Source organism: Anolis sagrei, chromosome X, assembly GCF_037176765.1.
Source record: "Anolis sagrei isolate rAnoSag1 chromosome X, rAnoSag1.mat, whole genome shotgun sequence".
Taxonomy (NCBI): domain Eukaryota; kingdom Metazoa; phylum Chordata; class Lepidosauria; order Squamata; family Dactyloidae; genus Anolis; species Anolis sagrei.
This window is the reverse complement of record NC_090034.1, coordinates 56,018,494-56,035,915: the sequence shown is the minus strand read 5'-3', so window position 1 is coordinate 56,035,915 and position 17,422 is coordinate 56,018,494. Positions and strand designations below refer to the sequence as shown.

General features: G+C 44.7%; 1 protein-coding gene across 5 annotated transcripts in view; it reads right to left on the bottom strand.

Moving 5' to 3' along the window:
• Positions 1-2,172: 2,172 nt before the first annotated feature.
• The window catches only part of SHD (Src homology 2 domain containing transforming protein D), a 65,441-nt gene continuing 50,191 nt past the window's right edge, over positions 2,173-17,422 (bottom strand). For all 5 annotated transcript variants that reach the window (XM_060784952.2, XM_060784951.2, XM_060784953.2 and 2 more), the window contains 2 exons: positions 8,417-8,536; positions 2,173-5,882 (listed from right to left, as the gene is read on the bottom strand). In XM_060784952.2, the coding sequence (XP_060640935.2) occupies positions 5,696-5,882; positions 8,417-8,536 (307 nt within the window). In that variant the 3' untranslated portion in view covers positions 2,173-5,695. The remainder of the gene's footprint in view (positions 5,883-8,416; positions 8,537-17,422) is intronic.

The window sequence follows — 17,422 nt, the reverse complement described above, 5'->3', positions numbered from 1 at the left end:
ATTAGAGAGAGAAAATTAGGTGAAATACCTGCCGATTCAGAGTAATAACTCGGTTTTGTTGATAGCTTTTCCAACTGCTGTTATACTGTCTGTAACATTTTCTAAAGTCCTTTCAAGGCCTTTGTGGGCACAGCAAACCTGGCTGCATTTCCTTTTATTGCTTCCTTGGCTCCATCCTCTCATTTGGAAGATCTGGAGAAGAGCAGGTGAACACGAGAGCCATGTTTCAATATTCGGAAGGTTATCCTATTGACTAAGGGATCTGTCTGTTTTCTGCCGCTCTAGAGCAGTGTTTCTCAACCTGGGGGGGGGGGGGGTTGCGAAGGGGTGTCAGAGGGGTCACCAAAGATAAACAGAAAACACAGTATTTTCTGTTGGTCGTGGGGGTTCTGTGTGGGAAGTTTGGCCCAATTCTATCATTGGTGGGGTTCAGAATGCTCCTTGATTGTAGGTGAACTATAAATCCCAGCAAGTACAACTCCCAAATGTCAAAGTCTATTTTCCCCAAACCCCATCAGTGTTCACGTTTGGGCATATCGGGTATCCGTGCCAAGTATGATCCAGATCCATCATTGTTTGAGCCCACAGTGCTCTCTGGATGTAGGCAAACTACCACTCTGCTTTACCACTCAAGGTCAATGCCCACCAAACCCTTCCAGTATTTTCTGTTGGTCATGGGAGTTCTCTGTGCCAACTTTGGTTCAATTCCATTGTTGGTGGGGTTCAGAATGCTCCTTGTTTACATGTTAACTATAAATCCCAGCAACTACAAATCCCAAATGACAAGATCAATCCCCCCGCCAACCCCACCAGTATTCAAATTTGGGCATACCGGGTATTTGTGCCAAATTTGCTCCAGTGAATGAAAATACATTCTGAAGATCATTATTTACATGGCGATTCATGTTAGTGTTATGGTTGGGGGTCACCACAACATGAGGAACTGTATTAAGGGGTCGCAGCATTAGGAAGGTTGAGAACCACTGCTCTAGAGACTACGATAGGGAGCAATGGATTGAAACTGCAGAAAAAGAAATTCCACTGAAACATTAGGAAGAGCACTTTCACCCTGAAAGAAGTGTGATGAAGTCTTCTTCTCTGGCGGTTTTGAAGCAGAGGCCAGATGGCCATCTCTCAGGAGGGCTTTGATTGTGTCCATGCCTAGCAGAAGGAAGTTGGACTGGATGGCCATCTGTTGGGAGTGCTTTGATTGTGTCTTCCCACATGACAGAAGGGGGTTGGATTGGATGACCTTTGGAGTCCTTTACCTGTATGAATCCATGGACACATCATTATGGATATGGAGCTGACTGTACTCTTCTTTTCTCCAGGTCCTTTAGCTATTTCTCAAAATAATAATCTATATATAAATTAAAAAAAATAATGTTCGTTTGTGGGATTAACAGAACTCAAAAACCACTAGACGAACCACTAGAGAGTCGTCCCAGAAGGATACCATGATCAATGGTATCGAAAGCTGCTGAAATATCCAAGAGAACCAGCAGGGTCACACTTCCCCTGTCCAGCTCCCTGTGGAGGTCATCCACCAAGGTGACCAAAGCCGTCTCGGTGCCGTGGCCAGGCCTGAAACCAGACTGTGAATGGTACAGATAGTTGATGTCATCCAGAAAGCCCTGGAGCTGAGAGGTGACCACCCGCTCCAGCACCTTGCCCAAAAAAGGAAGGTTGGAGATTGGTCTGTAGTTGCTCAGCACCGTGGAGTCAAGGGAAGTCTTTTTCAGGAGTGGTCGGACCACAGCCTGTTTTAATCGGGATGGAAAAATCCCCTGCTCCAACTATGCATTAATGATCAACACAAACCAATCAATCAACCCATCCCTGGCTGATTTAATTAGCTAAGACGGGCAAGGGTCCAGGGCCGACGTGGTTGCCCTCACAGCACCGAGGACCTCCTCCACGTCCTCAGGAAGAACAAGTCGGAAGGAATCCCACAAAATCGGACAAGCAGATGCAGATTATAACTATATTCTCTATTCACTTCTGACATGATAAATGATAAATAAATCTCCATCTTATATTCTAGGTGATACAACCGAAGACTACAATGACTTCCCTGGATGCCGACACTGTCCTCTTCTTCATCCAGCCCAGAAGGGCACGATATCACACTGGATATGATATATATTGGTGGAAAACAATCAGAAGGCCACATGGATTGAAGACTTTAATCGAAAGGCAACACCATAATGCCAAGGGATTTGGGGAGCAGGAGGGATATATTGCACCAGAAAAAACACACAGGACAGAAGAAACAGCTTCACATACAGAGGAAACATAGGACAAAGGTGGAGAGAAGAGAGACAAGCAGAGGGTTCAAACCCCAGACTGAAAACATGTATTATACTAATTGGTATCTCCAAAATGTGTTGGCCGGTGGATCCTTTCAGTTTTCCATTGGGTTTGAAGGCGATCTCCAAGAGAGTTCTTGTAAATCCTGGAACGGGTGTTCTTATTGCGAGGGGTGAGAATTGTTCGACACAGGAAGATACTCTGACCCTTTGGGATTCCTTCTTTGGGGATTTCTCGACAGATGGCCATCTGTCGGGAGGGCTTTGATTGTGTCTTTCCACTTGGCAGAAGCAGGTTGGACTGGATGGCCCTTGGGCATCCCTTACGATTCTATAACTTTATGGGTGGACTAAACCACCAGCTGCAGACAATCTTGCTGACTGAAAGGTTGGCAGTTCAAAGCCGTGGATTGGGGTGAGCTCCCACCTTCAGCACTAGCTCCTGCCTACCTAGCAGTTCAAAAACAATAATGTGAGTAGATCAATAGGCACTGCTTTGGTGGGGAGATAAAAGGCACCATGCAGACATGCCAGCAATTCGATCAGGAAGGTGTCCACAGAGAACAGGCTCCTTGGCATAGAAAATGGAACAAGAGAGCTTTCCCATGGCCGGAGTCAAACACAGCCTTCAGATGCCGGACATGAAAAGGGGGAAGCCTTTGCCTCTGTCTGTGTACTGTCTGTCTTTGTTGTTAATTGCATAATAGCATTGAATGTTTGCCATATATGTATTCCGTAAGTCCCCTCGGGGAGATAGAGTAGAATATAAATAAAGTATATTATTATTATTATTATTATTATTATTATTATTAGTTACTTTTTTCCAGGATGTATGGGAGCTATTGGGAAGCACTCTTTATCAATATTTTAGTCCCATGCTATGCTATCTGCGGCCTATTCAACCCACATTGTGTATCCCTATTGGTTGCAATTTTCCCTTAACTCTATGTTGTTTGGGGCTGTGGGAGGGACTGCAGACCATGTGATCTGGGGCTATTCAGACCGAGACTCCATTTTAGAAGTCAGTGTTGTGTTGTGTTCAGAGATGAAAAGGTGGAAGCCTTTGCCTCTGTCTGTGTACTGTCTTTTTTGTTGTTAATTGTATAACTGCATTGAGTGTTTGCCATATACAATATGTATTCTGTGATCCGCTATGATTCCCCTCAGGGAGATAGAGCAGAATATAAATAAAGTATATTATTATATTATTTCTTAGGGTTGGCCTCATTATATATCCAGCACCTTGGAGAGGTCCATTAGGGTGTCACTAAATGGGTTCAGCACCTTCGAGAGTTTCATTTGAGTGTCCCTAAATGGGTCCAGTGCCTTGGTGAGCTCCACTGATATCCCAACTTTTTTTGGAGAGCTTCCTTGTGGTATCTCTAAATTGGTTCATTGTCTTCGAGAACTTAACTGAGGTGTCCTCAAATGAGTTGGGCACCTTGGAAAGCACCCTTATGGTATACCTACCTAAATGGGTTTATCACCTTGGAGAACGCCATTGCTATCCCTCAAAGGCTTCAGGGTCTTGGAGAGCACCATTGGGATGTTCGTAAACGGCTTTGTCACCTTTGGAAGCTTCAGTGGGGTATCCTTAAATGGGTTTGTCAACTTGAAGCCCTCCATTGGGGTGTTCCTAAGTGAGTTCTTCACTTTGGAGAGCTGCACTGGGCTATCCCTAAGTGTGTTCTTCGCTTGGGAGAACAGCATTGGGGTGTCTCTAAGTGGGTTCTTCACTTTGGAGAGCTGCATTGGGGTGTCCCTAATTGTGTTCTTCACTTTGGGGAGCTCAGCTGCGCTATCCCTAAGTGGGTTATTTACTTTGGAGAACTCCACTGGGCACAGTGAGTTAAACCACCAGCTTGCAGAATATCTTGCTGACTGGAAGATTGGTAGTTCAAGCCGTGGGTGGGGTGAGCTCCCGCTGGAAGCTCTAGCTCCTGCCTAACTAGCAGGCATACTTGGGTTTTTCCTTTTGGAGAGCTGCATTGGGGTGTTCCTAATTTTGTTAATCCCTTTGAAGAGCTCCATTGGGGTATCCCTAAGCGGGTTCTTCACTTTGGGGAGCTCACCTGCGCTATCCCTAAGTGGGTTATTTACTTTGGAGAACTCCACTGGGCACAGTGGGTTAAACCACCAGCTGCAGATAATCTTGCTGACTGGAAGATTGGTAGTTCAAGCCACGGGTGGGGTGAGCTCCCGCTGGAAGCTCTAGCTCCTGCCTAACTAGCAGTTTGAAAATAATAATATGAGTAGATCAATAGGTACCGCTTTGGCGGGAAGGTAAAAGGCACCCATGCAGACATGCTTGGGGTATCCCTACGTGGGTTTTTCCCTTTGGAGAGCTGCATTGAGGTGTTCCTAATTTTGTTAATCCCTTTGAAGAGCTCCATTGGGGTATCCCTAAGCAGGTTCTTCACTTTGGGGAGCTCAGCTGCGCTATCCCTAAGTGGGTTATTTACTTTGGAGAACTCCACTGGGCACAGTGGGTTAAACCACCAGCTTGCAGAATATCTTGCTGACTGGAAGATGGTAGTTCAAGCTGCGGGTGGGGTGAGCTCCTGCTGGAAGCTCTAGCTCCTGCCTAACTAGCAGTTTGAAAATAATAATGTGAGTAGATCAATAGGTACCGCTTTGGCAGGAAGGTAAAAGGCACCCATGCAGACATACCAGCAATTTGATCAGGAAGGCGTCTATGGACAACAGGCTCCTTGGCATGGAAAATGGAAAAAGAGCACCTCCCCATGACAGGAGTTGAGCACAGCATCCAGATGCTGGCGTTGAAAAGAGGGAAGCCTTGGCCTCTGTCTGTGTACTGTCTGTTGTTGTTGTTAACAGCATTGAATGTTTGCCATATATGCATTCTGTAATCCGCTCAGATTCCCATTGGGGAGATAGAGTGGAATATAGATAAAGTATATTATTATTATTATTATTATTATTATTATTATTATTACCCTATTGCCCAATTTCTCCACAAACCTTCTAATGTCTATGAGGTTGGATGGCCATCTGTCGGGAGGGCTTTGATTGTGGCAGAAGGGGCTCTTTTGGGGGTCTTTTCCAGCTGTGTTTCCTGTGCATTCTGCAATAAGGCTCCAGTACACTTTGCAAGACCTTACTGACGATCATTCAGCAGCGAGCAAAGTTATGTCAGCCTTCCAACAAACCAGGGAAGAAAGGATAGCAATAACTTCGAAAAAGGGAATTTGGGATGATAGATGGGCTGTTTGGAAGCATGTTGACACCATTATTGCTTGGAAATCAGGGGAAATGAGGGAACAGGAAGGGATTGTCCTCGGTCTGGAGGATCATCGCGCCGAGTCTCTTTGGATCAAAAACCGTTCTCGGACTTCTGCAAAGTCTGAGGCCAAAAACAGCACCCGTCACAGAGTCTGGATGGCCACTGGATAAAGCAAGGCAAAGTGGTCCACCCCTTTGACTGGCAGCTCCTGGGATGTGTAGTAGTGGATGACTTCCGGGATACTGTCGAACGGGGCGCTGTTTTGGCCCAAGATGAACTTGTTCTCCTTGGTCCGGGTGAACTTCATGTGCATGAAGCCTTGGCTGCTCCTGTGGCGGGAGAGGAAAAAAGGCAAAGAGTCAAACACCCGCGTGGATAGCCAACATATCCAAAGGCAGGAGAAGGAATCATAGAGTCATATAGTTGGAATGGGCCTCCAAAGGTCATCCAGTCCAACCCCTTTCTGCCATGAAGGAAGACACAATCAAAGCCCTCCCAACAGATGGCTATCCAGCCTCATAGGTATTAGCAGGTCCGTGGAGAAATAAGGCTATAGAATCATAGAATCCTAAAGTGGGAAGGGATCTCCAAGGGTCATCCAGTCCAACCCCATTCGGCCGTGAAGGAAGACATAATCAAAGCCCTCCCGACAGATGGCCATACAGTCTCATTGATATTAGCTTGTCCGTGGAGAAATCACACTATAGAATCATAGAATTCTAGAGTGGGAAGGGATCTCTAACGGTCATCCAGTCCAACCCTATTCTGCCATAACGGAAGACACAATCAAAGCCCTCCTGACAGATGGCCATCCAGCTTCAGATCTTAGCAGGTCCATGGAGAAATCATACTATATAATCATAGAATGCTAGAGCAGGAAGGGATCTCCAAGGGTCATCCAGTCCAACCCCATTCTGCCATAACGGAAGACACAATCAAAGCCCTCCCAACAGATGGCTATCCAGCCTCAGATCTTAGCAGGTCCATGGAGAAATGAGGGTATAGAATAATAGAATCCTAGAGTGGGAAGGGATCTCCAAGGGTCATCCAGTCCAACCCCATTCTGCTATTAAGAAAGACTCAATCAAAGCCCTTCCGACAGATGGCCATCCAGCCTCAGATCTTAGCAGGTCCGTGGAGAAATCACCCTATAGAATCATAGAATTCTAGAGTGGGAAGGGATCTCCAAGAGTCATCTAGTCCAACCCTATTCTGCCATTAAGAAAGACTCAATCAAAGCCCTTCCGACAGATGGCCATCCAGCCTCATTGATATTAGCATGTCTGTGGAGAAATAGGGGTATAGAATCACAGAATTCGAGAATGGGACGGGATCTCCAAGGGTCATCCAGTCCAACCCCATTCTGCCATTAAGGAAGACATAAACAAAGCCCTCCTGACAGATGGCTATCCAGCCTCATTGATATTAGCATTTCCGTGGAGAAATCACGCTATAGAATCATAGAATTCTAGAGTGGGAAGGGATCTCCAAGGGTCATCCAGTCCAACCCCATTCTGTCATTAAGGAAGGCACAATCAAAGCCCTCCTGACAGATGGCCATCCAGCTTCTGTTTCAAAACTTCCAAAGATATACTCATAGAATTGTAGAATCCTAGAATTGGTAGGAATCCCCCAAAGGCCATCCCTTCCAACCCCCTTCTGCCATAAAGGAAGGCACCGTCTGATTACTCCTGACAGATGGCCATCCAGCTGCTGCTTAAAGATTTCCAAAAAATCCTAGAGTGGGTAAAGGCCCCGTGTTATTCCTCCTTTCCAATGCCGTGGAAAAAGGCCTGTCGTAGATCATCAGCTGAGTGTCGGATTGGCGCCAGAGGGAAGGGGCGACTTTTAATGTCAGGCCAAGCCCAGCTGCCAAAGGACGCGGCTCTGTGACACCAAAGCTATACACCGAAGGCTATATAGAGACGGAGAGAAATGATCATGCAGAGACCTGACCTTTCATTTCGGATAGTAACTCAGATGTCGCTTTGGTGTTCTCCGTCTTCCCTGAGAGATTCTGGCATATGCAATGGAGAATCCACTCTGCAATTGATTCTGAACTTTACTGTTCCAAGGTGGGGTGTAAATAATATATTTGGGGAATCATACATTTGGAAGGGACTCCAAGGGTCATCCAGTCCAACCCATGCAGAAATACACAAACAAATTCTCTCTCTCTCATGACTATCTATTATCAAAAATTATAGAATCATCATATTGAAAGGGGCCCCAAGGGCCATCCAGTCCAAACCCACTTCGAACTCTGAATTCCAAACAGTCAGCTCGATCTAAGGTTCACATTTCGTCAAGGTCAGTCTGTTCGTTAGTGTTATCCAGTTTGTCTTCCTGCTCATTATCAGGCTGAGAATTTTCCTCCTTTTCTGAGTCAATTTGCACTTGCACCTGGCTAGTTTCAGTATGAACAAACTCATCTCTTGCTGTGGGAAACTGAACTTCCACACCCTGTTCCTCATTGACTATAACAGGGACATTTTGAACCAGATTGTGATCCTGAATCCCATCATCCTCATCAGAGGCACTCTGTGGTTCCAGCTGAGTCACAACAAGGTGCAGAGACAATCTTACGAAATGGGGCCCCAAAGTGGAGTTTGGGTGTGGACAAGAGCAAACCATAAATCACTTACAATGCGGTCTGAGCTCTGCCACATGCACAATGGGAAGGTGATCAAAGAAGGTCAAAGGTCTGACATGGAAGGCACCAGCCTCGACTGTTGTTGTTATTGGGGGTCACCATGGAAAAGATGCTGGATGCGCTGCCTTTACTTTAAGATCCTCATCTACAAAGCCCAGAGGAAGGGCAACCATGGCCAAAAGGAGACAGGAAAGGACAAGGGCATCTTACCGAAGCGAGAGGGAGAAGTCATTGCGGCTGGTTTCACTGTTCCGGACCAAGTAACTGCCTTCTTTGCAAAGGGTCAAGAGGGACTCGGCGTCAGCGCGGCTAATGGTTCCATGAAACCACCTGTTTGCAGGGAGAGGTGAGAAATATTGGTAAACGTAATGCCGCATTGCAGTGTCACTGGCTGATGCAATCCAATGGCTGATGCGATACAATGCATTGTGGTTGTAATGTATTCAGGGGCGGCTCGTCCATTACGCGAATTAAGCGGTCGCAGAACACTTTTTTTTTGACAGGGGCACAGAGGTGCCTCTGTAAATGCCCCTCGACTGCCACTTGAGGAGCGCCCCCTCAGCTCACAACAGTTCTAGCAGTCCGGGGGGAGTCTTGGCTTTCTTGCCTCACTGCTGGGCGATCCTCTTCCCAAAGGGGCCGGGCCCTTGAACCTCGCCTAGCCCCTCTTGTTCCTGCTCCACCCGGCCACCGGGTGCGCGAGCAGAGCTGGTGCTCAATCGTTCTCCATGTTCGATCCCTTCCACATGACCAGCTCCCTTTCCCGATCCCCCGGCGCTCCACCCGCCTCTTCTCCCCAATCCGCGGGTGGGCCAAGGGGCGGAGCCGCCGTGCCTGGCCCGCTTCGGGTCCGGAGGCGTGTCTGAAGACCCCAGCATGCGCACCAAAAGTCGCCTCTTCTCCTGACTTTCTCTTCAGCCATTGGGACTGAGAGAGAGAGAGAGAGAGAGAGCCCCTCCAGCTGGAGGTATCTCCCACCTCCGCTCCCTCCTTTGTTTTTGCGCCTACCTTCAGGAAAGGTGGGCATCTCCACCTCTCTCTCTCTCTCTCTCTCTCTCTCTCTCGGTCCCAATGGCTGAGGAGAAAGTCAGGAGAAGAGGTGACTTTTGGTGCACACGCTGGGGTCTTCAGGCACGCTTCCGGACCCAAAGCGGGCCAGGCAAGGGAGCAAGTGTGGCAAGTGTAGTGACTGGGATGTATAGTTCACTTACAATCAAAGAGCATTCTGAACTCCACCAATGATGGAATTGAACCAAATATGGCACACAGAACTCCCACGACGAACAGAAAATATATATCAATGATTGGTTGGAGGGGGGGGGGGCAAAATACTGTTTGCTTACCATTGAAAATTACCTAGGGCCGCCTCTGAATGTATTAGTGAACCTGTCTCGGAGTTGGATAGATCTATTAATACATTACAAACTCCTTGCGGCTCCCTGGCCAACTGTAAATATCGGCAGGATTTGGAGGTGACTGCCCTTGGCATATGGGAGTTGTAGTTCACCCTTATCCAGAGAGCACTGAGACCAACCGAAGATGGACCTGGACCAAACTTGGCACACACACACAACATGGCCAACTGTGCATACAGGCCTGCTTTGGAGAGGATTGACCCACGATTCTGGGAACTACAGTTCACCCACATCGTTGTGTATTTTCTAATGGGAGCATTCACAAAAAATGAAATCAAGGACTGACTTTTTCCTAATAAATAGTGTTACTAATTAAGTAAATGCTATGTCCTCACCTTTTTGCCTTGTTTTTTACCCGTGTTCTATTTTGAAATGGTCATATGACTGGCCATATAAAGAAATATTATTATTATATGAACTAACAGCCCAAAACAAACTGTGCCCTTTTCAAATAACCCGAGCACCGCCGGGTATCCTTATTTTCATAATCATTATCATCATAATTATATTTATTTATATCCCACTTTTCCTCTCCCAAAGGAGAAACGTCATCTGTTTGTCCATACTATCATTGCCATTACATTATTTTCCTTTCAATAAGTATTATTATTAAAATCAAAAGAAACCACCAGAGAGAGGGGGTGAAATGGGTTATTGCCTGACAGTTTTCATGCTAAATTGTAGGCCCAATGTCATTTGACACCACTTTCCCTGCCATGGCTCAGCGTTATGGGATTGGGGAAATTGCAGCTTGACAAGGTCTTTCAGATTTATAGTTCACCTACAATCAAAGAGCATTCTAAACTTCACCAATGATGGAATTGAACCAGACTTAGCACACAGAACTCCAATGACCAACAGAAAATACTGGAAGGGTTTGGTGGGCATTGAACTTGAGTTTTGGAGTTGTAGTTCACCTACATCCAGAGAGCACTGTGGACTCTACTTTCCTATACACTTGATTGTTCCCCCTCTTTTATTGTATGGGAAAAAAAACCCTAATAAAATTTTATTTATTTATTTAACTTGTATACCGCTACTCCCAATTTGGCTCGGAGCGGTTTACAGGAACAGATTAAAACAATACAATTAGCTTTAAAATGACCATAACAATAACAATAGGCAGCGAAAACAGGCATATCCTGGATTGTTCACCTATCAAAAGCTTGCCGGAAAAGAAAGGTTTTACAGGCTTTCTAAAAAGCAAGTAGGTCTTGGATGGTTCGAGTTTCAACCAGCAAGGCATTCCATAAATAAGGGGCCACGATCGAGAAGGCTCTATGCCTAGTAGATGACAAATGATAAGTCCGGATGTTAGGGACTGCAAGCAGATTTTGGTCTTCAGACCGGAGTAATCTCTGGGGTTGGTAGGGGGATAAGCAGGCCCTTAGGTACACCGGCCCCAGATCATATAAGGCCTTAAAGGTTAGTACCAGCACCTTGAAAGTGATCCGGTACTCAATCGGAAGCCAGTGCAGCTGTTGGAGAATTGGGGTAATACGACACCTCGGCGGCACCCCGGCGAGAAGATGAGCCGCCGCATTTTGCACCAGCTTCAGTTCCCGGATCACTGACAAAGGAAGGCCAATGTAGAGGGCGTTACAGTAGTCAAGCCTCGAGATGACCGTCGCCTGGATCACCGTAGCCAGGTCGTTCCTAGATAGGTAGGGAGCCAGTCGCCTAGCCTGACGCAGATGGAAATACACAGATCTGCTCACAACAGAGACCTGGGCCTCCATTGTGAGCAGCGAGTCCAATAAGACGCCAAGACTTTTTACAGAAGATGACGGACGTAGTGTCTCGCCATCCAGGGTAGGCAGCTGGATCTCCCTTCCACCCGGACAGCCCAGCCAAAAGATCTCCGTCTTCGCTGGGTTCACCCTCAACCTGCTGGCACGCAGCCATCCAGTAACGGCCTCAAGGCACTGATGGAAATTTTCGGGTACTGAGTCCAGCCGGCCCTCCATCCTCAGATGAGCTGAGTGTCGTCAGCGTACTGGTGGCACTCAAGCCCAAAGCTTCGCACCAGTCGGGCAAGTGGTTGAATATAGATGTTAATTAAAAATAAATAAATAAATTTCCACCTTTCTAACTGCTATAATTGGAAACACAGCAGCCAATTATTATTTAAGGAAGGAGCAGATAAATACGTAAAATTGTTTTGTTCTGTGTACACATAATAATAATAATCATCATCATCATCATTGGCAGCACTATGCTGCCAATGCGCCAAACACGCCTGCTCTCCCCTCCCCACTTGTAGTCTCAGAAACAGCCCTCCCCTTGGCTGAGAGACCAGCTGAGAGGCCAGCCAATCACAGCAGGAGAAGGGCTTTTGGTGAGAGGATTCGCCATCTGTTTCCAAAAAGGTAGAGAAGGACAGGTGGAGAGATCTTCAGCCTTCTCTGCCAAAGGGGTTCCTAAGACCATCAGAAATACATGTTTTCTCTCTGTCACCCGTCACCCCCGAGGTCCCAACCTCCAGGTTGACAACCACTGGCTTAGATTGATTAACATAGAAATTTCCAAGGTTCATAAATAATATGAGGCACCAGTATTGATCAGGTCGAGCAAGGCAATGGATATCTCTTTTTCTGTTCCCTCATCCATCAGATGGTGTTTTTCAGCAGATGAAAAATTAGGATTTATTGCAGCCTCTATGTGCGCAGTTTTTTCCAATAATATTGGTCAATAGTGGCAAACCAGACAAATTACATCGAGAGGAGGCTAATTAAAACATCAACAGTTCTTCATGGGATGTGCAGTGAAATAATAAGAAGGTTAATAACTACGTTTGAACAGTTGAATAAAGCACAGAGAATAATATGTTTTGAACTGTGACTGAAGGCAATGATAACAAAATAAATAACCTTCAGTGGTTCTACATAAAAGGACTATCTGTCTGTCTATCTATCTATCTATCTATCTATCTATCTATCTATCCATCCATCCATCCATCCATCCATCCATCCATCCATCCATCCATCTATCTATCTATCTATCTATCTATCTATACACATAATAAAAGTGAAGAAAATGTGTATGTGTGTTTGTGGCGGGGTGTCCACTTACAGCTCCCCCTACTCAGGAGACACCAATTGCCCTCCCTCCAGTGACATTGCAGGTTATAGTGAGTGCCACAAATATGTCCAAAAGCCTTTGCAATGTCCTCCACAAATACTATACTGCCCACCACCCAAGTGAAGGCTTTCAAATTTCATCCTAGATTTTCTGTGTTTCCTCCACCACAGACATCCCAGTGTTTCTGACTCTCTCCATTGGTGTGGAATTTGTATGATTCCGCCCACTACCTCTCCCTTAACCCTTTCCTACCCTTCCCTATGGTGCACAGCAAACAGAGGAATTGATCAGCAATTGAACATACTGGAGAAGTTTGGGGAGAATTCACCATGATTTATAGGAGTTGTAGTTCACCTGCAGTCTAAGAGCACTCCGAACTCCACCAACAATGGACCTGGAACTAACTTGGCACATAGAACCCCCATGACTAACGAAATATATTGGAAGTCTTTGGAGGGATTTATAGGAGTTGTAGTTTACCTACATCCAGAGCGCACTATGAACCCAAACAATGATGGATCTGGACCAAACTTGAATGGCCCAGGTTGAGCACTTCTTATCTGAAATGCATGGGACTAGAAGTGTTTCGTATTCAGATATCGCTTTTGGGATTTTGGAATCTATATAAATAAAAATGTAATGTTAGTTTGTGGTATTCACAGAACTCAAAAACCACTGGATGAATTGACACCAAATTTGGACACGAGGCACCTAACAACCCAATGTATGTCCTTCACTCAAAAAAATTGATTTTGTCATTTGGGAGTTGTAGTTGCTGGGATTTATAGTTCACCTACAATCAAATAGCATTCTGAACCCCACCAACAATGGAATTGGGCCAAACTTGGCACACAGTTCTCCCATGACCAACCAAAAAAATACTGGAAGGGTTTGGTGGGCAGTGTCCTTTGGTTTTGGAGTTGTAGTTCACCTACATCCAGAGATCACTGTGGACTCAAACAATGATGGATCTGGACCAAACTATACACGAATATTCAGTATGCCCAGATGTGAACACTGGTGGAGTTTGGGGAAAATAGAATATTGACATTTGGAAGTTGTAGTTGCTGGGATTTATAGTTCCCCTACAATCACAGAGCATTCAGAACTCCACCAACGATGGAATTGAATCAAACTTGGCACACAGTTCTCCCACGACCAACAGAAAATACTGGAAGGGTTTGGTGGGCATTGACTTTGAGTTTGGGAGCTGTAGTTCACCTACACCCCAAGAGCACTGTGGACTCAAATAACGATGGATCTGGACGAAACTTTGCACGAATACTCAATATGCCCAAATGTGAACACTGGTGGAGTTTGGGGAAAATAGAATCTTGACATTTGAGAGTTGTAGTTGCTGGGATTTATAGTTCACCTACAATCACAGAGAATTCTGAACCCCAACAACGATAGAATTGGGCCAAACCTCCCACACAGAACCCCAATTTGGGCCACAGCAATGCGTGGCAGGGGACGGCTAGTACTTAAATACAAAAACTGCAGATTGCAAATCATAATTTCTATATTACAGGAAATTCTTCATTAAACGCAACGTGGGAACATTAACACGATTAATTAGTAACTGTTTATTAATGAAATATTGTTTATCAATATTTTGTGAACACAATGAAACTAAAGCTTCCAAAATAACAATTACTATATACCAGGAGATTCTTCATAAGTACATGATGTCAGAAATAGTAACTCAAATATTGTTAAATATTGCCTTATTTCCTATCGAGTGGATCCAAAGACTATAAATGCAGATAGGAACTTACAACAGAGCCAATAGCTACTAATGAGAATGTAAGTAGTCAAGTGTGTGCATCAATAACCTTTTCAAAACTATGTCAATTTGGGGATTTTAGTATATCTATTGTCTGTATGTTGCTTTATTTCTTATTTAGTGAATTCAAGCATCACAGATAAGAATAACACCCAAAGAAGATATTACAAAACAAGGGAAACAACCCGGGAGACCTTGTTGTGTTACTGTTCCTGACATTATGTTTCAATGAAGAACCTTCTATGACATAGAAATTGTTATTTTGGAAGCTGAAACCTCATTATATTGCATTTAACAATATTTGAGTTACTATTTCTGATGTCATGTACTAATGAAGAATCTCCTGGTATAGAGTAATTGTTATTTTGGAAGCTTAAGTTTCATTGTGTTGACAAAATATTGATAAACAATCTTTCATTTATAAACAGTTACTAATTAGTCGTGCTAATGTTCCCACGTTACGTTTAATGAAGATTTTCCTTTAATATAGAAATTGTGATTTGAAATCTGCAGTTTTTGTATTTGTTGTTATAGATATCTGTGCATGTTACACATTTTGGAATACTTGCCTACATGTCTTGGAGAGGGTTCCCAAGACAAAACATAAAATCCACCATTGTTTAACATATATATCTCTCCAAGACACTACCTGGCGGTCATATGGTACACAATATTTTTAATAATTCTGTGCACAAAACCTGCATGTGCGTCGAACCACCAGCGAACAACAGTCTCCCTATCTCATCCACCCATGCAGACCTATTTTGGAGCATTTCGGATTCCTGGATCAGGGACTTGTTTGAGCCTACTGTAATTTCCGATTTAGCATATTGAAGAAAGCAGCCGCACCATTGAATTTTTCTTGTTCATAAAAGAAAAATATGCACCCGGGAAACAGCAACGGGGATATATTCTCGGTCTGTGCATTAGAGAGGTTCTCCATCGAAGCGTGCCAGGAAATGGAAACCTTTGGCAAGAGGCCCAGATTTGGCTTTTAGAGTCAGAAAGAAGGCAAGAAAAGAGCAAGACAGCAAACCACCTCTCTTTTGAACTGGGACAGCCATTGCCTTTCATATTGGGATGTATTGAATACATTCACTTTTCATCCAGAGGATTAAAAACCTCCACCGTCTACTCTGTAGAATAGTATTTCTCGACCTGGGGGTTGGGACCCCGGGGGAGAGAAGTCCCGAGGAAATTTCCGAGGGGTTGCCAAAGACCATCAGAAAACATATATTTCTGATCATAGAATCATAGCATCAAAGAGTTGGAAGAGACCTCATGGGCCATCCAGTCCAACCCCCTGCCAGGAAACAGGAATATTGCATTCAAATCACCCCTGACAGATGGCCATCCAGCCCCTGTTTAAAAACTTCCAAAGTAGGAGCCTCCACCACACTCCGGGGCAGAGAGTTCCACTGCTGAACGGCTCTCACAGTCAGGAAGTTCTTCCTCATGTTCAGATGGAATCTCCTTTCTTGTAGTTTGAAGCCATTGTTCCGCGTCCTAGTCTCCAGGGAAGCAGTAAACAAGCTTGCTCCCTCCTCCCTGTGGCTTCCTCTCACATATTTATACATGGCTATCATATCTCCTCTCAGCCTTCTCTTCTTCGGGCTAAACATGCCCAGCTCCTTAAGCCACTCCTCATGGGGCTTGTTCTCCAGACCCTTGATCATTTTAGTCGCCCTCCTCTGGACACATTCCAGCTTGTCAATATCTCTCTTGAATTGTGGTGCCCAGAATTGGACACAATATTCCAGGTGTGGTCTAACCAGAGCAGAATAGAGGCGTAGCATTACTTCCCTAGATCTAGACACTATGGTCTTAGGAAGTCCTTTGCAGACAAGGCTGAAGATCTCTCTGCCTTTTCCTTTTTGGAAACAGATGGTGAATCCTCCCACCAAAAGCCCTTCTCTGCTGTGATTGGCTGGCCTCTCAGCCAAGGGGAGGGCTATTTCTGAGACTTCAGGTGGGGTGGGGGGAGAGCAGGCATGCTTCGCACATGGCAGCGTGGTGCACATGTGCGGGCAAGGGAGAGCAGGTGAGGCTGGAGAGAGGCTCGTACCAGCGAGTCCCTTAAAGGCATGGAAAGTTGGGAAGTCTGGCCCAAGTCTATCACTGGTGGGGTTCAGAATTCTCTTTGATTGTAGGTGAACTATAAATCCCAGCAACTACAACTCCCAAATGCCAAGGTCTATTTTCCTCAAGCTCCTGTTCACATTTAATCATATTGAGTATTTGTGCCAAGTTTGGTCGAGATCTATCATTGTTTGCGTCCACAGTGCTCTCTGGATGTAAGTGAACTTCAACTCCAAAACTCAAGGTCCATGCCCACCAAACCCTTCCAGTATTTTTTGTTGGTCATGCGAGTTCTGTGTGCCCAGTTTGGTTCAATTCCATCATGGTGGAGTTCAGCATGCCTTTTGATTTAGGTTAACTATAAATCCCAGCAACCACAATGTCCAAATGACAAAATCAATTCCCAACCCCACCCTGCAATCCCACCAGTATTCAATTTCGAGTGTATTTGTGCCAAATTTGGTCCAGTAAATGAACATAAACCCTACATATAGGATATTTACATTATGATTCATAACAACAGAAAAATTACAGCTATGAAGTAGCAACGAAAATAATTTTATGGTTGGGGGTCACCACAACATGAGGAACTGTATTAATAATAATAATAATAATAATAATAATAATGATAATAATAAAATTATAATAATTATAATAATTATAATAATTATAATAATTATAATAATTATATAATAATAATAATAATAATAATAATAATAATATACCCCGCCACCATCTCCCCCAATGGGGACTCGGGGCAGCTTACATGAGGCCAAGCCTGAACAACAGATTACAATAAAATAAGATACAAATTGCAATAAAATAAACAACATAGCATTAAAGTATAAAACATGT